This window comes from Aphelocoma coerulescens, chromosome 10, assembly GCF_041296385.1.
Source record: "Aphelocoma coerulescens isolate FSJ_1873_10779 chromosome 10, UR_Acoe_1.0, whole genome shotgun sequence".
NCBI classification, from domain to species: Eukaryota; Metazoa; Chordata; class Aves; order Passeriformes; family Corvidae; genus Aphelocoma; species Aphelocoma coerulescens.
The window spans coordinates 17,130,655-17,156,652 of record NC_091024.1 but is presented as its reverse complement, the minus strand read 5'-3'; the positions used below and the strand labels follow the sequence as shown (position 1 = coordinate 17,156,652).

At 39.3% G+C, this 25,998-nt stretch overlaps 1 protein-coding gene and 1 long non-coding RNA gene across 2 annotated transcripts; one reads left to right on the top strand and one right to left on the bottom strand.

Annotated features, from left to right (window-relative positions):
• Positions 1 to 224: 224 nt before the first annotated feature.
• CA12 (carbonic anhydrase 12) lies at positions 225 to 22,565 on the top strand. Its single transcript, XM_069026150.1, has 10 exons — positions 225 to 315; positions 3,453 to 3,473; positions 9,541 to 9,720; positions 12,230 to 12,372; positions 13,183 to 13,278; positions 14,921 to 14,984; positions 15,436 to 15,593; positions 16,646 to 16,772; positions 21,650 to 21,734; positions 22,414 to 22,565. The coding sequence occupies exons 1-10, from the start codon at positions 225 to 227 to the stop codon at positions 22,496 to 22,498; spliced, it is 1,050 nt and encodes a 349-aa protein (XP_068882251.1). The 3' UTR covers positions 22,499 to 22,565.
• LOC138116648 (uncharacterized) lies at positions 21,195 to 24,231 on the bottom strand. The gene is made up of 3 exons (XR_011154268.1): positions 24,069 to 24,231; positions 21,949 to 22,044; positions 21,195 to 21,264 (listed from the first exon to the last, which is right to left on the bottom strand). It is a non-coding gene; the product is annotated as an uncharacterized lncRNA (long non-coding RNA).
• Between the last annotated feature and the right edge of the window lie 1,767 nt (positions 24,232 to 25,998).

The following is a 25,998-nucleotide window of genomic DNA, read 5'->3' as shown; positions in this document are numbered from 1 at the left end:
AGAGGTAGGTCTGATTACATCATTTGTTTTGGGTTGAGTCTCAGGAGCTTTATAAAAAGCAGTCCTAAAGGCAAGGAGAGAGAAAAGGGGAGAAGAGGGCAGTAACTCATTAGCAGAAGCTCTGTATATGTGCATTCTGCTATTTGCCACATGTCTACAAGGGAATTTCTTCAGAGTGCAAAGAAACCTGTGAACTGCTGGAATATTATAAGTCTTTCCTTGAGATGTCAGCCAAGAGCTTCAGTATAGTCACAGTGGCTACTGTGCTTATTTTCTTCCTAAAGATACAGCTCTCAGTGCAAGCGCCGTTGAATGGTAAAGTCTTTCAGCTTTCTATTTTATTGTCACTTGTACCTTAGGGCAGTTATTTATGCAGAAAGATGGCATATTTTAATTATTACTATTCAATAACATGCTCAAAGTTGTATATTGTTGTAGTCTGCAGTTGTTTGGAGTTAGTATTCTTATTTCAATTTCTCAGAAAAGGTATTCTGAAATATACAGGGAAGAGAAATTTGTCCTCTGATTTAGTTGGCATTCTAGACTTCTTCCATGCTCAGTATGCTTTGCTTTGTGATCCTTTTATTTCTCATAAAATGAAGCAGAGACTGGCCCTTTCAGAGTTAGTGGAAGCATCACACTTTTCCCTCTGCCTGTTTATTTTTAAACCAGAGAGAAAAAAGGCAATGCCTGTAAAGCACCCCACATACTAGAAGTCATTCTCTTATATTGAAACAAGACTAGTTTCAGGAGGTTGGCACTCCTCACTCGCTTTTTAGGAGTCCATGTTCATCTATTCAAGCTGATTCTAACCAATTTTAATTTTTTCAAACTAATTATAATCTACCCAGTGTTATTATAGGATACGAGGGGAATCGTTGTAAAGTGTTGTGTGAGAGGACTTACTCAGCATCTATATTCATGGGACAAAAATTCAGAAGGTTCAACCATAATCCAGAGCTGTTGGTTCATGCAGAGCTCTGTCAGGACAAGCATTTTACCAGGTTTTTTGCATGAGCAGCATAAGCCATGGAATTCAAACTTTTAAGGTCATCTTCTTATTTTGTGCCTATGTCCTCTGAAAAATGCCTATATTCTCTAGCAGAATCTCCTACCTGAAGGACAGAGGTTCCTGGAGCTTGGTGCTTTCCAGAACAACAGAATAAATAAAGCTTGATGTTTTCCAGGTGCTTTCTGTGACCATACAGAAGGTTTGGAATTGAAAGGATGTGTTTCAAAGATATCTTATGATACATCCTGAAGGGAATTCTGGAGAGTGCCTATCTCAGAAACCTAGTAGCAAGAAATGGCAAGAGCTAGAAGATCTGCCTGTCTCAGACATCTTTCCAAGTAGATTATCACACCTACAACCATTCACACTTTCCCAGCTCTCAAGTGACATTGGAAATGGATTTATTCCCTGGCTATTGATCAGTCAGATGCAGGTACACCAGCTCTAAGAACCTCCTGCCATGCACCGGCATGTAACTATGTTACTCATCAATACTCATCCCAACATGAACAAAGAGGCAGGAGAGCGTTCACAGACACAGAGCCATTGAATGTTCCCCTCTAGATGTGACTCCTCTAATTTGACACTGTGTGACGGTCTGCCTAACCCTCATTCCATTACCAGGCAGAATAAGGGTAAAAGCAACCTTGCTCACAGTCGGAGGCAGGCAGCTCTCTGTGTTCATTCAGACAAAATCAAGGAGGTTCTGCCATCTGGTAATTGATTCATCTCCTGATTCAAGATAGATGAAATGAGCATAAAGTGCCTCAGCCCTACCTACCTAGTTGCTATGGTTGTGCTCACCATAAAGTCATAACAGCAATGACCTGCAGATCATCGAACTGCTCACAGGCTAAGGAATACTTCACTTGGCAAAAGACTTGAAGCTTTCACTTACTTTTGTGTCTAGTGGCATAACTGACCAAAATACTGTAAACACTTTAAAGTGACGGTTTTAAGGTTGCTGTAGATTATAAAAATCATAGTTTTGACAACTCATACACATTTTAATGGTCAAAAAGAGCATGAATACAGTAGTTAAGCCAGTATTTCTTCAAACCCTGCTCAAATGAGGATGTTTCTAGAACCTACTGCCAGTCAGTTCCTATCTGTATGAAAGTTTTGCCTATAGAATGACCAAAGGACACAAGCAACCCCCAGAAAACCCAGTAAGAGGTAATCCCCTGCAGAGAGAAGGCAGGAGGAGAAGGAGATTTCTCATCCTGAAATCTAAAACATTAATTCTTCTATGAGAGGAACCTGAGAACTTGAGCAAGGGTGATTACACAGACCTTGCTTTGAAAATTCCTGTGTAAAAGAATGAGGCACACTGGTCCTAACAAACTGAAAACAGAGAGTTTCGTGTTCCCAGCACATAGCAATACAAACGAGCTAAGTTCAGTTGGTTTGCATACCCCTACAAATTAATCCCAAACATTTCACACAACATTCTTAGGGAAAGAGCTGCATCTGTGACCACACTTCAGAGCACAAGAAATGCTGCCAAGAACCATGTGTTGAGCAGACAGCTGCATGTAATGATAAATATTTGCCTGCATGCATACAGACACTCAGAGGCACACCGAGTGTTTGCAAGATTTGTATTTCAGGACTATTTTCTAAGCAGAAATAAAATTAAATTTGCAGAGAGTAAAGATCAGCATTAGCCTGATAACACAAACTGTTCAGGTCTGTCAAGACGAGTACCTCTAATTATGCAGCAAGCTGAGTGTTTTTAAGTAGGTTTCAGGACCAGGAAAAAATTATTAAAAAGAGCATTTAGTAACTCAAGACATTTCCAAAAACATGCAGAGATACTGTCCCAAGTTCAGTTCCTTAAGCAGTGGATGAGTGTTGATCATTTTAGCTCTCACACACCCTCCCTGGGATTCTCTGAGTTATATGGGTTCATGTATCATACTCCCTTTTTTCAAAGTCCATCTATTCATTTCTGTCCATCACTCCTCGGTGTAATGACTGGCAAGCCACTGATGTTTTTCAAACTCCTCAACAAGGCATACAGGGGTTCATTGTAGTTACACTCCAGTTATATTCCTTAGCGTCCTAACCAGAAAAAAATCCTAGGGATGTATCTACAGACAAAGTCTGTGGATATTCAAATTTAAATAAATAAATAAATATTTTTATTTTTTTTTTAAAGGCAGTTTTGCCCCAAGATTTAAGTGACCACAAGAAATTCACCCCTATGGGCAGGATCACAGGGATTATTATAGTTACAATTTGAGTGAGAAAGGTTCATAAAGTATCAAAAAGTTTGAAAGTGTCTATGTTTTGCTATGTTTTGATCAACAGCTGGGACTAGAAAGATAGACAAAAGTATTGCAAAATTCAATACATGGGTTTAAGTAGCAATTTGTTTCTTTACAGAGTAAGATCAATTTCAACTACTCACAGTAATATCTCCTTTGTCTTTAAACAGGGTCAAAATGGTCTTATATTGGTAAGTACTAATTCATACATACAAAGTTATGGCTTTCTTCTATACTTTAAGGACAACCTGCCAAATGTATTCTGGTGAGTACTTACTGGGATCATAATCCTTACCCAGCTTTGAATCTGGTCAATTTTCTTGAAATCTGCTATTCATCCATCAGGTTTCAGATCTAAGTGACTGAGAATGGGTTACTGAGTTCTAAATTTCCTTGTGGAATGACAGGAATTTCAGCAGACTAAAGCTGGCCCTACAGCTGCAGAGGGTCCCTGAAGCCCTCTGTTTCCTCACCAGTCACAGCAGCACATTCCAGCCTAGTTCTGCAAAGAGCATTCTCTCCCTGCCCACATGAATCTTCTTTTTCAAGTAGTCAGAGTTCAGCAAGTCACCTGTATCATGTTACTGGAGACTCAGGACCCCGAAGATCCCAGCAGTGACAAAATAAAACATCTTCAGGAAAGCAGTGTTAATTTGTAACTAATCCTTTTAGTCATCTACTAACTCAGAAGGACCTGGTGGCTGCTCAGAAAAAGAATTATCTAGCATTTTTCTTTTACTTATCAAATCCTCTAGCCAGGTATTTCCTCATTCAGAGTAGCATTTTACATGCCAAATACCCCCACAGAACTAGGCAGTACAGAGAATCTCAGAAAAAAAAAAGCTTGTTCTTAAGCTTTTGGTGCTGCTCCAAGACAACACAAAGAACCTCTGAGACTGAACTTGCTGCTGAGAACTCCTCCCTTTGGCTGTGCTCCAGTTTACCTGACTTGCTTCACATACACAGAAGGAAAACTGTCAGCTGCATGTCTATCTGCCAGCGTCCATACATATACCTCACATTCCCAGTAGGGAGAAAGCTTGACACAGCTTCAACAAAAGCCTGGGTCTTCCACTTTGACAGCAGCCATTAGATAACTCTAACCCTGCTGGGTAGTAAGGAAAACAAGACTTTTTTTACTACCATCAAAGCAGAAGTTTTGCCCTTCTTCCCAGGGTAATCCTTGTTTAAATTAGTTACTTCTCCCTTCCTGGGAATTTGGGTACCAGTGATGATTTCAAAGTGTATTATTCTCAATGCCCAACTTCATCAATTCCTGTTAAGCTCTTCCATACTGCAGTCTGATTTCTACATTCTAAATGTATGGAGGATAGAGAGAAGGTTCACAAAACAGGTTGTCTTTTTCCTTCAACTATTGATTTCAAAATGTATTTAGAAAAACATATAAAAGCAAATACATAAAAGCAACTTCAAAAAAGTAAAGTGGCAAGTAGACTTGTACAGAATAGTACAGAAAAGCGAAGGTGGAGCATTGATCCCCACAGAGAAAAACAGCTATTAGAGAGGTTGTGCTAAGCCAGGAAAGAGCCCCTCTGTACTCTTCTACTGATCCTGGTTCCTTATGGCATCCTAAACTTTCCACCATTTACCTCTGTCCCTGAAACACTTTGCAGTGCCTCTCACTAAAATTGAGTCAGTAGGAATGAAAAGGAAATCAAGCCGTTATAACCACAGTGCAGACTGATGTCAAGATGAGGGTCAAGGTACAAGCTTAAGGGTGGAGGAGAAATCCAGGTGCTCATTGTCAGAGGTTTCTATTTGTTGAGTAGGACGATATGTAAAACTGAATGTTGATACAGTGTTAGTACCTCAGGGCACAGTAGCAAAGCAAGATGACACCACATGGGATCAGGCCTTATCTATTCAGCACAGGCTTTCCAAAGAAATGAGTTTGCTTTGCCTATAATGGAAACTACTACATTAGATGCATCAAATATAAAGGCTAAACCTCTCCTCTGTTTGCTTCTTCCTTAACCAAACTGCAGCAATGCTATTTGTTCTTCCTCTTTTCACTACCCTCGTACATAGCCCAAGAAAAAGTGCCTGGAGGAAACACCACGGAGCAGTGAGGCCTGAGCCCTCAGACCCCCATGACACAGGCTTGCTTTGATCAAGTGTATTATAAGGAAAGTGTTTTCAATTAAAGAACTAAAAGAGTGGTTCCTATGCCCCACAGCTCAGGACGGCATGTGCAGGCAGCTTTTGGCAATGCTGCTGTGTGGCTGTGAGGTACAGGCTGAAGTCTTCTGCCCCAGAAAAAAATGGTAGAAGTGGATGTGAGGCTTCAGTTATTTGGATTCTGGCTCTGTTTCTGTAGTGTAAGTGGGCTGGAATGAAATCAGAGAACCAGAATCATCCCTTCAGAGTGGACAAGCAGCTACAATGGAAAAAACTAGCTTTGCAGACAAGTTTAAGGTAATAGTGCCAACAGAATTATTAACATGCTTTAGCAGTAATATTGCCAACAGAATTATTCATGTACTTTAGCATGTGAAGAGACAACTTCATGCTGCAATGCAGACACAAGAACTGTTGCTAACAGACATCAGGCTAATTGTACTTGCAAACTCTTTTATTCTGCTGTTGCCAAATACTCCAATTCACTGAAGTGCTGAGAACCTGTGCTAAGACCCTTCTACTTCCCCTTCAGAAATGCAAGCTTTAGTGAACACACTAGAACATGCCCCAGATTTCTCATACAGCACTTGAATGCAGTAACAGCGACAGCTACAGCCCTTTGGCGATTCCTCTATCTCACAAGCTTCCCTCTGGACACGTGTGGAAGATACACACATATTGGCTCTGTGTGCACAGAATGGTATGACTGAGCTCTGAGCAAAATGGAAACCATGCGGTCATGTCACCATGGCAGGGAGCCTGGACTCTCAGCCTTCACCACTACCTCAGCCCTGGGCAAACAGCAACTTTACAGCTTCCAGCTGGCTGAAAACAGGGTAAAGTGCTCTGCCTGGCTACAAAAATACCACAGACACTCCCTGTGTTACTGATCCAATGCATTTTACTACACTGGTTTACTTCTAATCAAGAGAACTTGGATAGACTGCGAAAATCTGGAGCAACACAAACATTAATTGGTCATCAGAGCAGCAGCCTGTTGGTACCCCTGGAGTCTCACAGTGCTGTTTTCTCCTTATTTTAAATGGGCCAATGTATACATCCTGGGAGCAGACACCACTGTTCTTGAAGGAACATCTGTCCTGCATTGCCCAGCAGCACCAGTGCTGTGGGGCTGGCTGGAAAGCTAAAAGCTGTCAAAGGAGATGGTACAATGGACACACGCAACCATGGTGCTGAGGGTGTTTTGCTCAGCTCACTGGGCAGTGGGCAGCCAGACTATCCAGAGAATTGTTCCTGCTTTATCTATAGACATCTTTTATGAAATAGCCAAGAGGGCACAGTCAGGCTCAGGGCTATTTTCAATGTGGTAAGGGAACATGGTCCTGCAAACTCGTGTCAAGCAAGGCAGTCCACAAGCTGGATTTGGGCAGCCTGAGTTTGCACTCCATAGGGCAGGGAGTGTTCTTGGCAGCACTGGGAGCAGTGGTAGCAGGAAGGGTCCTACTTCCACTCATTCCAACAGCTCCTTATCTTACTATGCTCACTCCAACAGCTGAATTATAGTGTTGAGGGGGTGGAACAGGCCCATGGCACAATTAGTGCTCTGCTGGCACAGTCATGGTGGAATTCTCATAGCAGCAAACACTTCTGAAATGCCTAGGTCACAAATGTGTCACACAAAAAGGAAATTAACTTTAAAGATAATTTTGCAGTACTTCTTATGTTAATATCTTTTGGGACTTGTAGCCCAGGCCAATCTTACATCCACATGCTGTTCTTTACTCAGTGGTGATCAGACAAAGCCTTTGTAAACACCATGTGATTTCCACTAAATTTATCTGAGTGTACTGGCACAGAAAAAGGAAAATCTGGTTCACAATCAATCATTCATTTTCAGCAGACCTAGCTGAGAAATGCCTTCCAGCTGTGTGGTTTATCTACTGTGGAAATCTCAATTTCACATATGCAAAACTAAGCTGCAGTGAGCTCAGCTCTTTGAGACAGGAGTTTTGAGGGAATGAAATTAGAAAGACTGTGACAGAAGACAGAATTTCTATAAAAACTGGGTTTGTACCAAAAAAAGAGGTTTTGCTTGGTTTTGTTGGGGTTTTTTAATTGAGCAGGAATGAGAAACAAGCAAAACGTTCTGTAGCTTAAACGCCTGTGAGTGAAGTTGCACATTTATGTCAACAAAAGGATAAATGCTAGTAAAGATCAACGTACATAAAGACAGTGATAACTGCATCATTTGACAGAAAAGACAAAAGTTTTTCCTTCTGAACTGGTGATGTAGGTGTGGAAGTTACCATATTCTGTTGCCAACTCTTCCAGACATTCAAGTCACCCAAACACAGTACTGAAAAAATGATCGGTACTTCATGACATGGTTTTCCCTGGCTGGGACCAGACTTCTATTTCATACATCAATCACCAATTTAATTATCAAGTCTCCAAAGCTATGATATGTAATATATTTAAATCTTCTTGCAAACTCACTACCTTATCAAACCTTTTAAAATTATTGAAGTCTTTTTACAATAAAGGCTTCTCACCAATTTTCTGACATTGCTGTAATCTTAGCTCCTAGTAAAGTGTTAAATTTCAGTGTCATTGTCTTGCACAACAAGTTTGAACCTAAGAAACGATCATTTCTTGATATATCCTAATGTATCTTTTCCTGGGAAATATTCTTCAGTATGTATTCCATAGTATGGAATTTATGCTCTTCTGGATGTATTTGTTATTTGCCAAAAATAGGTAGAGGATAGGCTTCTATAATGTCCGCATAACATTTATAACCTTTTTAGAAGAAATTCAGCAACTTTAAGCTAGTATCACAAAGATGTAAGTGGAAAGAAATTGATGTGATTGTCAGTGAACTGGAGTCAAAAATTTAAGTTACAGCAACAGCAAGGCCTATTTATACTGAAAAGCACTGATTGAGTCTGAGTATCCACACTGCAAACAAAGTCACCTGCTAACCTATGTCTTGAATAATCTTAAACAGCTTCACCAAGGAAGTAAGTCTGTCTTTAAGTACCAGAACTGATCTTGTTGATTCTGTCACATGCACTAGGTTTAAGTCAGACTCACCTCCACTATCCATTTACTTGGCAATTGTCTTTCATGTATATAAAGTGAGCCACTAATAGTATCCTCCTGACTGTTAATTTCCTTCAGAAAATATCTGAACTTGCTTTGCCACTGATGACCTGATCTTCAAAGAAGCCACTGGGAATATTACAGGTTTGGAAAAGAAGCCTTCTAATCAAAGACTCAAGGGACTCAGTCTACTTAGTTTAAGAGAAGTGAGAAACTATATCCTCTATGTTATAAGTACTTCAACAAGGAACAAAAATATGGGAACAGCAGGCCCTCAGTGAAAAGCAAGCTGCCAAGGAGAGTAATTATCCTTCGGGCACTAATGAAGTATCTTTTGTCTGCAATGCTTAAAGGAAGAATAGATGTTTATTCCCTTCTGAAAGAAATGGCCTCACCAAAGTAGAAATTGATCCAGGGAGGCCCAGTGTCTTGTGTTACACAGATTGGGCTGGGTGATCCCTAAGGACCTTCCTGCCTTGGAAAGAATCATGATGAATGTTCAGAGACAAGGAGGAACACAAGTTGCAAGTACCTCTTCTGGTATTTAAATCCAAATCATCTCATCTTACAGTTTGCAAACAGCTGCTAGCTGTTAATGTGTAATTAAATCAAAGGCACAATTAAAATTCTCTTGATATTATCTACTCTTTGTAGATCTTACCTCAGGCAAAAGGCTGTGATGAGGAAAAGTTTCACCAGAGTTTGAGCAAGTTATTGCAGGTCAAATTACCATAACACCTTCCATTTTTGCAAGTTAGCTTTTCACTGTGGGTTATGCAATCCTGTTAGACAGAGCCAGACAGTTTGTACAGTAAGGAAAAGTCTGTGTGGGTCTGATATAATCAGACCTGTCTCTAGGTCACAACACCCTCAGAAAAATGATCATATCCTTCATTACCTCAGTTTTAATGAGGTAATTAAAAAAAAAAAAAAAAAAGTCTTAAAAATTCAGAAAAGGCTTCTTTTCCAAATTTTGGGAGAAGGCTGACATAGGGGAATTTCTATGTTAATTGCACAGTAAAGGTTTCACAAATGTGTCTCTGTTAATTCACACAGGTCCTGATGGAGAGAAGGCCTGGTCAAAGAAATACCCATTTTGTGGAGGAGTATTCCAATCACCAATTGATTTCCACAAAGATATTCTCCAGTATGATTCTAATCTCTTGCCTTTAGAATTCATAGGCTATAACGTGCCCTCCACCGACCAGTTTACATTGATCAATAATGGCCATTCAGGTAAGGGAGCTCATGGACAGCAAGAAATGGTAAAAGAAAGAGTTGCAGGAACTCAGTGGTTTTTTTACTTCATGGGTGGATTACTTTGATTATCAGATGAAATTAAGCTGCTAATCACATGAGAAAGCCGTCACATCAGCATACCTACATCTACAGAACAGGCTAGAGAAACCTGGGAATGTACTAAGTACCAATGGATCCCCAGTAAGTCAAACTTTAAATAAAGAAATTTAAAATAAACCCTAGGCATGTCAGAATTAGTGCCCAAGGTTTTCTTCTTACTTTGGTTGTAGTGCTCCAAAACAGAAACAGACTTTGTGGTTCTGCTAAAAAGAGATTAACTGATAAAATATGAGTAATGGGTCTCTTGCATTCATCAAAGCAGTTCAACTGAATTACGTGGGGGCGTGGGGAAGAGAAAAAAATGTAGGAGCACCATTCTGTTCTTTTGACTTGAGATAGAAACCTTCTTAGTGTAAGGTAAGATAGACAGTGATAGGTAGGGATAGGTAAGAAGACAGAAAAATAGTTAGAAACAGTGTACAAACAGGCCCTCCCCATAGCAGCACTAAATCAGTGTCAGTACAGAAGGTAAATGCAGAGATGATGCTGTCTCATAAAGGTCTCCTATAATTACACACAATACAATATACCAGTGAGTCAGCCCTCCCACTTTTCATTCCTTCCTGAAACACTTGAAGACATAGAAACAATAAGTTACAAAACCCTCCTTCTCTGTATCCTCCTTTGTTGCATAAGTATCAAAATAACCTGCATTATAAAATGGGCTCTGCTCTCACATGCCTGCTTATAAGTTGATCAAAATCTCTTTTTTTTTAAACATTCTTTCAGTGAGGTTAACCTGCTCTATTGAACATCATAAGCCCATTCTTCAGTAAGGGCCAATCTCTTAGGAGAGATTCCTGGCTTTCCTCTTGATCAATTTCTCCATTAAAACCAGGAATGGCTGGAACACCCTTTCCTTGTGAGCCTTCTTTTCCTAAAAGTCCTTCTCAGTCCTGAGTGAAAGACTGGACTGTCACAGTTGAATGCACTAGGCTGATGTACGTGACAGGGAATAGGCAGAGAAGGAAAAATTGTCACTGTGTACTCGAAGGGTGCCAGAGTGCAGAAGGAGCTAAAAGAACAGCACTGAGAGCCTGTCCCTCCCAAAACAGTCACAATGGTAAAAACAAATTCCTTGGAGAACCTAAGTCACTACCACTGTCAGATCTCACCCCTAAAATACAAAATTTGATTACTTCCTAAAGAAAGCTGAGACAAAAACATAACACCCTCAGGAAAATGGGAATTCATTTCCAAGGTCAGTGCCCTCCTAGAAAGCAGCAGAGATGCATCCTACTCTAGAAACCTCATTTAGATACAAATTAATTGCTCTGAGTAACAAAAAATTACCTCTGTTGGAGTGATTGTTATACCATCTGCTGCTACCTTCTTTTCAGCTAGAGGAAATCAGGAGCTTAGTATTATGGTGTCAGTCATTCCTATATATAATTAATGTTCTTCACCAGCCATCTCATCCAGACACAATAACCTACTTCAGCTAGACTGAAAACAGTAGAGCTCAAAAAAACCCTCTTTAGTAGGAGCCTAAAAATACATAGGCTCACAGCTACTTCAATACGGCTTTGAGCCTTGTTTCCCCTGAAAAGCATGTCCAGGACAGTCCAGAAATAAACTGTATTCACTCTGGAAAATAATACAGATAAACTGCAAAGAAATTGATCTATTCTTGACATAAGCCATTGCTTTATGAAGTACCAAATGCTCCAAGTGAACAACTGAGAAGTTTCTGCTGGGTTGAAAATTGCTACTGTCATTTCTACACCAAAAAAACCCCAACAAGCCAGCCTGCCTTCCCCACTGGAGAGCCTCAGTGAGCTGAAGGGAGGGTAATGCATACAAAGGTCTCCCTCCAGCACGTCAAGAGAGGAAATGCTAGTTGTTAAGGCCTGGGATTATCTTTTGCTTAACATCAGTTTGGGGAGCAGCAAGGAGAGGGGGGAGTTTATTTGGTTTTGTCATGTGCTCCTAAAAGAAGATTAAGAGGCAAGCAGAGCACAATATAACAGGAGATATAAATTACCGCGATAAATATTAATTTATTGAGCCATTTTCAACCATTATAAGGGGATTGAAAGAAGGTACATGAGCCTAAATTTTGCTTCAACATATCAATAATTGTCTCTTCAATGTCTGAGATGAATTCGCATTCTTCAGGGAGAAGAAAGATTTTCACTAGCAACAATTGTCACGTTCAATTCATGTATTTAAGAAAATAGAAATGGGTATGTTCTAAATGTTCTAAATCCTGATCTACTGAGAAAGGCTTCAAGAGAATTGAAGTGTTTATCTCCTAACACAGACTGAAGTGGATTTAAGAATCTGGTTTTTTCATGCTCCATATATAATATACAGTATTTTTATTTGCCCTGTTCTTGAGAGCTGTGGTATCATTTGTTCCTATCTGGTTTTGATCTGCTTACAGTGAAAATGTATCTGTCACCAACTATGTGCATCAGAAACCTCCCATTTGAATACACTGCGTCTCAACTTCACCTGCACTGGGGAAACCAAAACAAGTCCGAAGGCTCCGAGCACACTGTCAGTGGGAAGCATTTTGCAGCAGAGGTAAGGCCAGCTCAGATCAGGGAAAGAAGCAAAGAAGGTTGGGCAGGTCCCATTGTTTCAAAGTGGGATCTGTGTCTTGGGTAAATGACTACAAAAGGCTGCGAGGTTCTAAGCCAAATATTTATGATCTGGATAAATACTAAAAAAATGGGTTGTGCACCACAAAAAAAGATGGACTCAGACATGCTAAGTCAGGGAGCTGGAATTTAGATTCTGAACTCAGAACTGGCACCAGGTCGCTTGAGGTAAATTTTACCTGCATGACACTGCTGCTCTGTTTACCTTTACTCACCTTTTTCTATCCAGTGACAAACTATTTATCTTTTCTAATTTCTAAATTATGGATTTTGGAATACATTTTGATAAGCAGTACCAATCAGATATTTACCTCAAAATTATTACAAAAAGAAACTAGTCAGAATAGTTTGCTTGCATAACAGCACTTTAGGAATCCATTTCTTCTCTAGTTACATTTAACACTTGGGTTTGCATTCCAAATATTGGAGTGCTAAGGTGTTTTTTCAGAAAAATGTATTAGTATTCCAGTCAAGATGCCTTGAAGTCATGGATCCTCTTTCTCCCCTCATCATGGGGGATGAGGGCTGTGTGTAACTCAGCTACAGCAGGGCTGGGAGTCCCAGGACCTTCTGCCTTTCTCTAAAAAGATCCTACCACTGCACCCAGAAATCACTGAAGGACCCTCCTGCATTGTCTTATCCTGAGGTGGCTGCACTGGTCCTTTTTAGCTGTAAAGCATAAATGTGAGCATTACCCAGGTGTTATTGTAACAAAATATCTCCTCCTTTATAGCTGCATATTGTACATTACAACTCTGAGAAATACCCAGATGTAACAGCAGCAATGGACAAAGCAGATGGGCTGGCAGTTTTGGCTGTTCTCCTTGAGGTAGGATGCGGGATCTTTTTTTTCCTGTTTGTTTAGAATATGCTTTCAATCATTCAGTTATGAGAGACCTTTAATGTACAAAATTACCTACATTATTTAACAATACAGTGGCTGAATAAAGGTTTTTCCTTTTCTCTTTCACAAAAAAAGAAAGGGTTAGATTCTACCAGCACATACCAAACCAGGATGAAATATTAAGAAAAGAGGAATTCTGAGTATTTCCTCATGTTTTTTAGTAAATTAACTTCAGCTATGTTAAATCCATCCTTGCATTCATTTACAAACTAATGACTGGTAGCTTTTATCAAACAAGAGGCAACAGTGAATTTGAAGCTCATTTACTCAAAGCTGCCTACTGTAGCATGAAGCAATTTGAACACAGAAGAGAAGCACAGGCAGGCACAACCCTGCCTTTGACCACTACATGTAATTAGAATTTAACCACAGTCTTCTCCCTGCTAACTTCCCAGATTCTTTGAATCACAGATTACAGTAAATGAGTTCATTCTACATTTTAAGATGTCAGAAGGACGGCTTTCCCATTTTCCTCTCTAAAGTCCCACATATGAAGATAATAATGATCTTAAACAACAACAAAAAATTAGTAGCTTATACATATATAATTCTCCTTTTTCCTGAGGATTAAAACTCCTCAATAACTGTAAAGACCATTTTTAAATGTAAGGATTTTCTGCAGCATAGCAAACCAAAACCACAACTTTCCACATTTCCATCAAAAAAATAAAATGTTCTAGTTAGCAAACAAAGCTCTCATTAATATTACCCAAGCTCACTTCCTAGTGAGGTGATTCTGACAATAATTTTGTGTTAAATTTCAGTTCATTCGGAAGTTGTAGCTGTGAAAAGTGTCAAGAGTATTGTATATTATGCTAGGGAATAATACTGGGATTCTGGTTATTTCTAAGCAATGGTGTTTGAAAATCAAATTAGTGAATGATGGAGCTTAGGTCTTGGAAATGCTTTCAGACAGCTGGTGGCTATTACAGTTGATGTAAGGACACAAGTTTACTAAGTCTGGTTGTCAGAGGAGTTGCTCAGCACCAGCTCTGAAGAATTAATAACAAAGGCATTGATTATTAGACTGAGAATCTGCTGGTAGCAGTTGAAAAACATCATCTTGTGTGATAGTTGAGTTACAGGCTTTGCCAAATAGTTGAGTTGTAGCCCTGTAGCACCCAAGAGTGTCATTCTTTACCCCACTGGACCATGAGGAGCAGCAGATTAAAAAACATTTGTGGGTGGAAAAATGTGGCTTTGACTGGAAACCAGGAGATGATCTGAGAAGCCTGGCAGCTGAAAACTTCTGCCTGCAATGCTGTCAGAGGAAAGGGTTTCTCTTCATTTGCACAACACTCTGAGCATGCAAGGGCAATAAGGTCTCTCACATGCCCACAAAAGGTCTGCACTGCAGTTGTAAAGGCAGCATTATGATACAGCAGCTCTAACAGCCCTGGAGCAGGAGCATAATCATGGCTCTGAGGACAGAGGGAATGCCTGAATAAAATACTTATGCCACATGAATATCTGGACAGTGAAGGCACTTGCCTTAAGACAGGCCAGAAGTATAGACTCCTATTCAGACTGGTGATTTGCACAGCTGTTGATAATGTGATCATTGCAGATTGGACCCTTCAACCCATCCTATGAAAAGATCTTCAGGCACTTCCAGAATGTGAAATACAAGGGTGAGTGGCTAAATCAGATTGAGAATGGCTGAGAGTATCAGATGTCACCCTGAGAGGGATTGAACTGGCTGAAGAAACAGTCCAGCGATCCCAGGCAAACCTGTCACAAACTGTGAAAGGCTTCCAAATGCAGTGCATTTCTGGGAAGAGCATATGGCTAGGATGCCCCATGTGATTCTGACTGGGCCTCATTTCTTCCACATGGTGTTTTTTAGTTAATATGGCCACAGTTTATCTTAGAGGACTCTGATCTGGTATCTTAGACAAGATGCATACATAGGAAATTTGAAAAGCCATACTTCTTATTAAACTGGGATCATCTCTGCTAAAAGGTTTTTTTTATCCTAGTGATATGACACTGAAAATATCCTACTTACTGACAAGCAAATTCACTTGACTGAAACACCTGTGTAGTCATGATGCAATATTTAACACAAACTCCCTTTTTTAGATCAGAAGGTCCTGGTCCCTGGTTTCAATATTCAAGAACTGCTTCCTAATGGACTGGATGAGTATTATCGCTATGAAGGATCCCTGACAACTCCTCCCTGCTACCCAAGTGTTCTCTGGACAGTTTTCCGACACCCTGTTAAAATTTCTCAAGAGCAGGCAAGTTCCAACAGAGCACATTTTCCTGATCAGTGTCTGCTAAAGAACTGTAAATACATATTCTTATTTCTTGGATTTCTCTTATGTTCCTGTAAAACTGAAAGGTGACCATTGCTAAAATCCTTTGAGTGGGAAGAACAGCACAGAACTGACATAAATCAATATCCCATTCTGTTTGCTGTTAGCACATTTTCAGTTGGCCAAAACAAAGGACAGCCAGCTGCCCAGCAATTGGTACACTATCACCTTGAAAAAATCACAGTCAAGTGAAATGAATTTTTATTTTCATTATGTACTTACTCCCCGCTCTAAGTCTTTCCATGAGTTACCTGCAGATTATTTTGTTTCGGCTCCATGTCTGAACACTATTCACCAAGTATTTTAGTGCTACTTTGATTGATAAATAACACAACACAAGCTTTTTAGAAACTTTCCAACCCACCGAAGTCCATCAATCTTGAATCCCCTAGCTTTTCTCCCAGCTTACATTTTTTTGTGCTCATCTAATTAACTTCTTTTGCTCTTAGGTGGCCACTTACATAGACTATAAACTCACAATCACTATCTTCTGATTCATGTGTGATGAGACACGGGGAAAATATTATTATCAAAATCTCAGATCAAATTACTGCATGCTCCTCATTTCGAAAATACATTCCCACCTTTGTCCATTCTGTCAGATCACATCTCTACCAAAATAAAGAGTTCTTTCAAAAAGTAGCCTTTAATACCACTTAGGAGTTAGACTGTGCCAGGGAGAGCATGCTGGAAAAGTCTACCATGTTTCCTCTCATCCAGTTTTCCTGGCAGATAATCTGATAGTAAGGAGTAGTTTTATCAGGATGTAAACAAAATACAGGTATGGACTTGGAGATGTCACACTGTTTACACATTATTCTGTATTTAGGTTTAGAGGCCACACAAGACTTCATTACTACTTAATGTATCCTCTTCCCTTTGACTACCCCTTTGATTTCAAACACTCCCAGTGATCCCACACTGGCACTGCTTTCTCTGTATTCTGGGAGCTGAACAGGTGCTTCCCTTTCTAGTTACTGGCACTGGAAACAGCCATGTACTGCACAGAGAGTGATGACCCAGAACCCCTGGAAATGGTTGATAACTTCAGAAATGTTCAGGAATTCCATGAAAGACTGGTTTTTATCTCCTTCCGTGAAGGTGAGTTGTATGAATGCTTCTGTGCAAAGAAACAGTGCACAGTGATCTGTGTAAACGTGAAGTACTGAAATGGCAGACCTGCTGCACTGTACCACTACAGAAACACAACAATCTCCTTCCCCTGTAGTTCACTTTGTTGCCTTTTCTTTTTGTATTGCATTGATGCATGGGCAATTGCACAAAAATAAGGTATTCTCAGGGTAGGTAAGAATTCTTTTCCACAGTGGGTGTCAGGCAAGTCCTGCAACCCTTCTGATCAAAGGCAAGGACATAAAAGAAGGAAGACATGATTGGTCTGTCATCCTTGGCTCCACAGCTGAGCTGTTTCAGCTAGTGTAAGTGCTTAAGATGGCCTTGTCTCACCAGTGACGTTTGCTGGTTCTCAGCAATGTCAGGCCTGATCTTATGCAGACCACACATTTAAAGGGAGTCACAACTATTTTGGGGAAATTACACAGAATCAGAAGAGGTCCTTGAGGAATTCAAACTTGGCAAATAAATATAATTCGTAACATTGGATTGTATGGTTCAGCATTACAAATTAAAAAACAACAACCCCATTTTATGAGGAAGAACTGATCCAAAGGCTTAAATCTGCAGTGTTACACAATGACAACACATATGTTTGGTGGGGAGCTTTGCACAAAAGTCTGCATCTGTGGTGAGAAGCTGAGCTGTACCTCACAGAAAGGCCTTTGAGTATATTGTTTGTGCAAAATGTATTGTTCCAACTTCTTTGTTGTTTTGCAAACAAATACTCTTAAGGACTTGTGAAGGTGGCATGTACACTCAAGGCAGCTGAATCTAGGCAAGCCACTACACTATTTGAAATTGAGAATAAAATACTTCTAAAAGAAAAAGCAGACTTCACAAAAAAGATTAGCCAAGTAGTAAACTTTCAAATTAATAAAATGTGTTAGCACATCATTTCAACTTTGCCTGTCAGTTTCTTCACTGCTTAGATGAAAGAACAGAAAACACAGGAATTGTCTGTTTTGGACACTTTCACACAACAGCCACTGCAGAAACAGTTCCCTGCAGTAGTTGTTCCTGCCATTCCCCTCTGCAGACAGACCCTTTCATAACATATCTCTTCTAATAGAAAGCTACAAAGGAGAAAAGTGAAAATTAGAGATCAGCCAAAACAAATCCTGGCAAAACATTTCTCTGAAATCAGAGATGATTTACATTTGTCACCAAAAGTTGGCTGATCTCTTAAAATGAGAATTACACTAGTAGTTCTTTTGTTGCTAGATTCTAAACACAATGCATAGGAAAATTACAAGTTTACTGAACTAACATTCCTTAACATCTCTGTGATTAACATACAAATGGATACTGGTTGCACAAATAATATTTTGAGTAAACCAAAAGCTGACTGAATAGTGAAAGAGGAGAAGAACTAGAGTATGTCAGTCTGTTTTCTGCTTTTATGGATTGGCCAACCAGAAGAATGCCCCCCATGGCATTCTTATATGACCACAAAGAGGTTAAAACTTTCTTCTCCAACCTCCAGCCTCAAACACTGGCTGCCAGCTAGAGAGCTAGTTGGGTCCGGAATGGCTATTTCAGTAATCCTCTTCAAATCTCTGCTCAAGTCAGATTATGAGCAATGATTTCAACCAGCAGAATTTGCAATACAGCTGCCAAGTTTCTGAGACTAAGGCTTCCTCTGCAGGGTCTTAAATCTCTGCACAAACAATCTACTATAGCAATGCCTCTGCAGAAACACTTCCTGAAGTACCAGAAGTTCCCAAGTGAGCAGCTCCCTTGTGATTGAGACAGGTTCACCATGGAATCCTAGCAATCCAACTTTTACATTTTCTAACCTCATCCTCTGTGTATCAAAATTCAATACCTGGTGGGCTTGGCAAGGGTACGTTGTCAATTCCTAACCACACCTAGGAGCCACTGATCTGCTGAGTCAGAGTGGTCAGTCAGAAATGAGAAATGCAGTTTTCCATCTGTTTCTTAAGCTGACCCTCCAGGACCTGACTATATTCTCTCTGTAAATCACACTCAGTATTTAATAGTAGAAAGTAGAGAGTTACAACCCACAATCCCAATAATTGAAAATCAGACACTATACTTTTCATCCAGGAATCTCCAAACATTTCACAGAAATAGTGTAAGTATTATTATTTCCATTTATGGGGGAAAATTTGATCCAGATGTGACTTTCTCAAAATTGTTGCTGTGAACTAGAGCCAAACCAAGTAACAACATTTGGTTCTTCCTCTGTTAAGCCACATTATTGGCTCCCACGCAAAGAGGACAGCAGCTATAAAAGCATTTTCAATGTATCTTTAAAGCCAGCATGACTTAGCAGAGTTAAATTGTAGGGGTTATTGCCCATCCTGCTGTTCATACCCCAGAACTGGTCTCTATGGCTATGAAAGACATTGCTCAGTGTTACTTTAATAGAAACTCCCATTCAGTCTGTACTAGTTTGAAAACAAACCAGCAAGAGGCACCAAGTCAGAATAACAATTTAATGGAAATTAAAGAAAAGGAAAAGAAAGTAAAAGAAAACACTGACAGAGTCAAGATACAACCTGAGTCCCTATTAGGCAGGGTAGTGGTAGCAGCCTGGTGGAATGGTGGCTGCAATCCTCTGAAGTGGTGATCCTGTAGTAGAAGGGGTCTGCTCTTCCTCAGAAAGTCCAGCAGTGGCTGTGTAGCTCCTGTGCTCTAGAAATCCAGTGGAGCCAGTATCTTTGGTGCTCAGAGTCCCAGATTATATCCACGATGGGATGCTTGGTTCCTCCCTCTGGGTGGAGCATCTCACAATGGGGTAATGAGTCATGAGGCCAAGTGTTGATTAGGCTCGTTAACAGAAGATAGTCCGGAGGGAGTTATCTCTGAGTCATGCGGCAGGACAATGATGGGCCATTAACAGCAAGATAGTCTGGGGGGAGGAGGCAAGGAAACACTGCCCCACCTGATTTCAACGGCTCATGAGGATGGTAATAGAATACACCTGAACCCAGGACACAGTCTAAGTACATTTAATTACAAAAGCTCATTGACTCTATCAGTGAACCATAGAAAAAACGTTCAACCCATTTCAAAAAAGGTATTCATTGCCCCTATAATCTCACATTCCACTTACTGCAGTCACAAAAGCTCCCTCACAGGTGCAGGCCCTCACCTAAAGGGCAAAAAAAGTCTAGGAAAGAAATAAATGAAAAAAAAAAAAAAGGAAAAAGAAGATTAAAAGGCTCCTGTCAAAGCCCGATGAAGTACACCTGGTTGCTGCAAGTGTCCAGCCTGATGCAGTCAGCTGTACCTCAAATAGGAACAGAACATACCTATTAAGAAGGAAAGGAGAGGCCATGCACAGAATCAAGGACTGGGCCAGGCAACCACAGAAATTTGTAAAAGAACTCCTGTTGTGCACACCTAGGCCCCTACTAAGCAGGTTTTCTGAGCAACTTTTCTGCCTTATCAGTGACAAGCCTGAGAACTGCCACTTTCACCTGAGTACAGACACCACAAGATGGGGCCACTGGACGGTGTTTTGCATCAAAACTGAAAATGACTGAAGTGTTCGGTCATCCACATTTTTGATGCCAGTAATGAGTATCTAAATTCATGCTCACTATTAATAAGAACCACATTGAAAAAAGCCTCTAATCTTTAAGGATTACACAGTAAAACTCACATGTGTTTACGATATATTTTGTCTGTCAGCAATTTATTTCAATAAAATCAGCTTCACATACATGCAGCTGGAATTTGTTTCGGTGTTCAAACCACCCATTGCCCACGAGTTAAACAGGAACTCATGTCTAGTTTTGATTAGGGTACCATGCTGAAATACTATCTAACTAAATTTTGTAAGAAGAGCCTCTCATCAGACAGAAGTACTCCCTACCCTTCCTCTTCAAACTACAAGCTCTTTTTCTACAGTTATCTCTTTGGTGTTACATTTTTGTGTCCATTTGACACGCCTTTACTATAACAAAATTCACCTTTTGTAAAACAGATCTTCTTCAAGTCCATGGATGTAAGCTTCTTCCATTCAGCTGGGCTTCAAATTAATGAGTCAAACGGAATAAGGTTAAACTCCACGTTTAACATTTGTGTTTTATCAACAACTGATTTAATAAGAGAAAATATTTAGATGGAAAACATGAAACCTGTGAGTTTGACTCTGAAAGAGCTCTGATGTTGCTTAGAGAGAAACAGTCATTTGATAAAATATAAAAAACAATGTGTAAATAAATTAAGAAAATGCAGTTAAGAAAAGGGAGCTCACCTCCAGGATCTTTGGGGAGGCCAAAATAAATAAAAAATACTTCCATTGCCAAAAATGTACATGAAGCTCACTACCAAATATAGCATTATGATAATCCTTAAATCTTTATGCAAACAAGTTATCACTCAGTTCTTCATATTAATATCCTGATTAATTTTTACCTTCCTTGCTGCCTTTAAGCAATCAACAGCAAAGCGTATCATTCTTCAGCTGTCCGCATTCAATGGTGTTCTGTTTGAGAAAACAAAAGGCATCAAATTTAACATCCTTGGCTGCCTGGGTTTAGTTCTTTGGATTTGCTTATGATCTCTTATTTATTACAGCACAAAAATCATATTCCTGCTACGACCTGCTGTGCTGGTGCCTCCATGCTGGCATCGTGACTTCAGCATGTGTCTCATGCCACAGCATTGTGAACTGTGGATCCAGCTGTGGGACTGGGACATTCCAGGGAACATCTGTGCAAAGTTACCCATTCCACAGTCACAAAGTGATGTGACCAGGCTGTAGAAAGGTTGCAGATGCAGAATGCAAATGTTATGACAGACCAGAGATTCACCTTCTCTTCTCTAGACAACGATATCAACAGTTTTGCATGTTTTCCCTCTTTTCCTAGGTTTTGTGGTTTCTGTTGTGATAGCCTGCATTCTGGGAGTTCTCATCATTCTTGCAGTAGCCTTCTGGCTACTGAAGAAGAAAAGGTAAGATGTCTGGCTGTCACAACACAAAAAAATCCATATTTTTCCTCTGACACGAAGAAGTGATTGTGTGTCCAAAACTTTGCACATTTTTTTATACTGGTCAGGTTTGATCTTTTATAAGACATGATCTCTTCCTACAAACTATGATTTGTTTTTATTACTGTAGACATTATTTCCCCTGTGTGATATCAGACTGGGTCAATAACAGACTTACCCAGTTTTTCTATTTCTCAAATGCCATTTGCTCTTTTCTTGTTCTTTTTGCTAGCACGGCTGCTCCTAATTGCTTTTTGGATCCTTCCATTTTTTCCTAGAACAGTAAGTGAAACAAGGAGAATGGAAATTTAGGAAAACCTCTCCCAAAGGTCACAACATTTTAGAGGAAGAAATACGTACTGCCAAAAGATCATTAAGCCACTGTTTGCCAACAAAGGCAAATCCTGGAAAAAATCTAAGATTACAAATTTTCCTACAGCCTGATTCCCTTTGCATTCAGAATTGACCTTGCATACAAACTGTGTACTCCTGAAATATTTGTAACAATAAGCTACTGTGACATTTGCACTAGTACAGAGAAAAATAATCTCACACATACATGCATAATGGACAATTTTAAGTAACTAAGTGTGCTTTTCCTCCATTGGCATTACAATTGTTTAATAATTTTTTTTTATTTTAGCTGCAAAAAGGGAGGTGAAGACAACAGAGGAGTCATCTACAAACCAGGCATGTCAAAGGAGGAAGATGACATCTCCAAAATTTGACGCCCTGCTCTGTCACAAAAGCCCCATTTCATTCATAGCACTGATTTATTTTGGATTGGTGAAATACATCTCCTGTTCTTGGCTAATGATAAGCCTCAAGAGAGTTCTAAAAACACATACCAGCCACAAGTTTTCTGTAGCCCTTGTTCTCTTGTTTTCCAGAGAGATATGATCAGTGAATCCCCCTGAGCTGAATTCCTCACCACATTCTTTTCATGTCTGCTGCTTACTGAGTCTGGGTGTTTTAACTGATTTTACAGTAAATCCTAAACTCCAGTTTTACAGTTTGTTTAGCACAAGTTTTCCCACAGGTATTCAAATTTGAAGACACTCATCAAGCTACATGCACTCTTCCCTGCTAAAACAAGGTATTGGTTTTAGCAGCATGAATATAAAAAAGATAAAGGGAAAACTGTATTTGACATCAGTATTTGAACTGGGTTGTTCAACAGATACAGTTTTGAAAAGCACAGGATACGATGCCAGTGCATTCACCAGTGGAATTGTAATATTAGAGGAAAAGACAAGTGTAAATCCAATGAAAGCCACATGGATTATTAATGGCGTTCAAGCCCAGGAACTCAGTGCTGAGAAAACACTACTGCCAGAGGAACAGCTATCTTTCCAGATATTACACAGCCTCACAAATCTGTTAAGGAAGTCAGCCCCTGACTGTCACTGGAATTAGAGAAAAAGACTGTCTTATTATCCTGCTCTTATATATAGTGTGTGTATGAATGAAGATAATGTAGTTGCTGCTGCTTTTAAGCAGACTTGTCATTTAACCATGAAAACCTGATAGATTTTACAGTATATATTACAGTTGCAATTACACAGTAGATGTTTTTTCTGATTTAGTTCTCTTAGTAATCTAATTCCTAAAAAGAAATCTAAATTATCTTTTCAAACCTCACAAGCTAGATACTCGAGTCTCATTATGCATTTTTGGAAGTGAGAAGCATAAACCTGTTTCCACTGCAGACAAAGTGGAATGCCATTGACTTCAGGAAGACCACGGTGTATCCAGCCTACCCCAATGCATACAGAATTCCTCTTAAATCTGACATCTACAGCGTGGATCTGAAATACTTGTACTTCAGTATGCACACAGGAAGTGACAGACCACAGGATCATACCTAAAATAACTTCAGGTCTGAATGCTGCTAAACACTACTAGGGAAATTTCAGTCTGAACTTTATACTTAGATCCCTTTTACATTCAATTGCAGCACCACCACATCTGTGATTTTAAAGAAATAAACTCTCATCATATGTGTTATCTCCTTTCAAGATGGCAGATGCAGACTGTTTCAGCAGAGAGTATTTTAGATTCTTTCCCTTCCATCCCCAAGAAAATTGTGTGATGTCAAAAGCAGGCTTTTGAGTGCAAGGAGAAATAACTTATTAATACTTACTGTACATGAAATTTAGGAGTACAATCTTACAACTGAGTACACTGCATATGTCAGCATTTTTATCCCACATAAACAAGCACATAAAGATCATCTCGTTGAAATGTCTGAAATTACATAAAAAGCCGCATTTGTGTGCTACAGGGAACATAACTTACTCTTTGAATAAAGGTGTTTAAAGACATGATTACATAACAAATTTTTATGCTGTTTCTTTTGTTTCTCTTGTTTCTTCTAGAAGAGTAACATTTTATTGTGTATTTTAATCTTCACCTCAGCTGATTAGAAATATCCATCAATCACTCTCTTTTGCATGTAGCATCCTTGACACCTGTAAAAAGAAGCATAAAAACCTTAGCCAAGCATTGCATACCTACTGTGAGGAAAATCTCACAGTACCAGCAAGGGAAACATATTAAACACATTACACATTTGGGAGAAAATGTCTCCTTCAGAACTGTTTCTTAAGCAAAAGAACATACTGAAGAGGAATTCACACAAATCATATTCCCGCTATTCCCACTTAAAACACTCTAACTGCATGGAGGCCTCCTATAAAATCCCTACTGCCTTTGAAAATGCAAGCATATGGGAATTATTGTTTTTCTTTAATATTGTATTACCAGTTTGCACTGCCAGTGGTCCCTAAGCTGAAAGAATCTAAGCTCATGTTTTCTGGTCTCTGTAGCCACTGTCATTTAATAAACCTATTGAAGTATCACATTTTTTTTTTTAATAGTTTCCAGCAGCTTTCTTTTATCACTCTTACATGCACAATATGTCCAGGAAAAAATCAGGCATGATCAGAAAGACAGATGTAGTTAACACACTACCATAATAAACGAAACCAAGTTTAAAAAAATCTCAATTCACTTATTTTTTTAATGGAATGATCCATTTCTGAGATTCCAATAGCAGAAATGAAGCCTAAATAAATTGAGTCAGTGAAGTGGAAGAATAAGATGCCAGAAGGGATGTAGAACTCTCCTTCCATTTCCTTGTGACAGAAGGAAATCCCTTCTGTTCTGTGTGACAACACCCTTACAGCGTGACTGTGTAATCTCAGAGTATTCACTTCCTGTCAGCAAATACAAATATCCTCACAGAGGTGCTTTACTGACTGTTCCACTTCCTCGTTCAGGCAAGAATTCCTCGTCTCAGGAAGAGGTTATCAAAACAGCAGCTATTATGTTTTCTTTTTTAGTTCAGAAAGGAGAGCTTACTCCAGGATATCCTATCATAGTTTATATAACAAAGTTTGAAGTCAACTTGGTAGAACTTTGTCAGAACTGGCTGATCAGTCACAAGACTACTCTGCTAGAAGTGTGCAGTGGGATCATGATAAATACCTTATTTTTACACCTCCTCCACCATGAAGAGTGTAAGGGTACAACACATCTTGGATAACTGACTCGTGTTTCAAAATTCACCAAGGAAATACTGAATGACAAAAGATTCATCATGTATCATCTCTAATTTATGAAAACAAATCCCAAACGATTACTTTTGACATATATGCCTAAAAGTTAACGCCCAACAAAAGCAAATTTTGAAAAGCATATTAAATATAGAAGCTTTAGGGGAAAAAAAGCCTTCTGGACTTCAGCTAAAATGGCGGAAAAAAAACAGAATAATTTTGCTATTGCAAAGCTTAATGTGTTGAAGTAAAACGTTATTTTCATTAATTCTGTAGTAAGATCAACACACTAATTCTCATCTGAGTTTAAGACCTAGTCCTCAATTAAATCTGTTACCCTTAATCAAACACAAAAATGTAATATTGAATCATTTGTCTTATTATTGCAGAAAGCTACAATTGAACGGTTAAGATGCTCAGATGTGGGGTACCCATGAGAAGGTTTGAACTGTGCATTTCAAACTGCTGCCTGACAAAAGTTAAAAAGTAAACAAATACTGATATCTAAAAAAATAAAGATAGCTCAACCAAGTACTGGAATGTAAGTAACATCCAAAGCTTTTCACATGAGAAGAGACAGTTAGTGTCAAAGAGCTGGAGAGGTGAAATGAAAAGGCATCATTATAAAGAAATCAGAGATTTTAAAAAAGCCAGGGTGCTGTAATAATTAC

What these genes read in the sequence shown, in the direction of transcription:
- CA12 (XM_069026150.1), top strand. Translation starts at nt 225, where the DNA reads ATGTCAGCCAAGAGCTTCAGTATAGTCACAGTGGCTACTGTGCTTATT. An exon ending in GGAAGCATTTTGCAGCAGAG is followed by an intron (nt 12,373 to 13,182) that starts GTAAGGCCAGCT and finishes CCTCCTTTATAG; the next exon opens with CTGCATATTGTACATTACAA. An exon ending in CCAGAATGTGAAATACAAGG is followed by an intron (nt 14,985 to 15,435) that starts GTGAGTGGCTAA and finishes TCCCTTTTTTAG; the next exon opens with ATCAGAAGGTCCTGGTCCCT.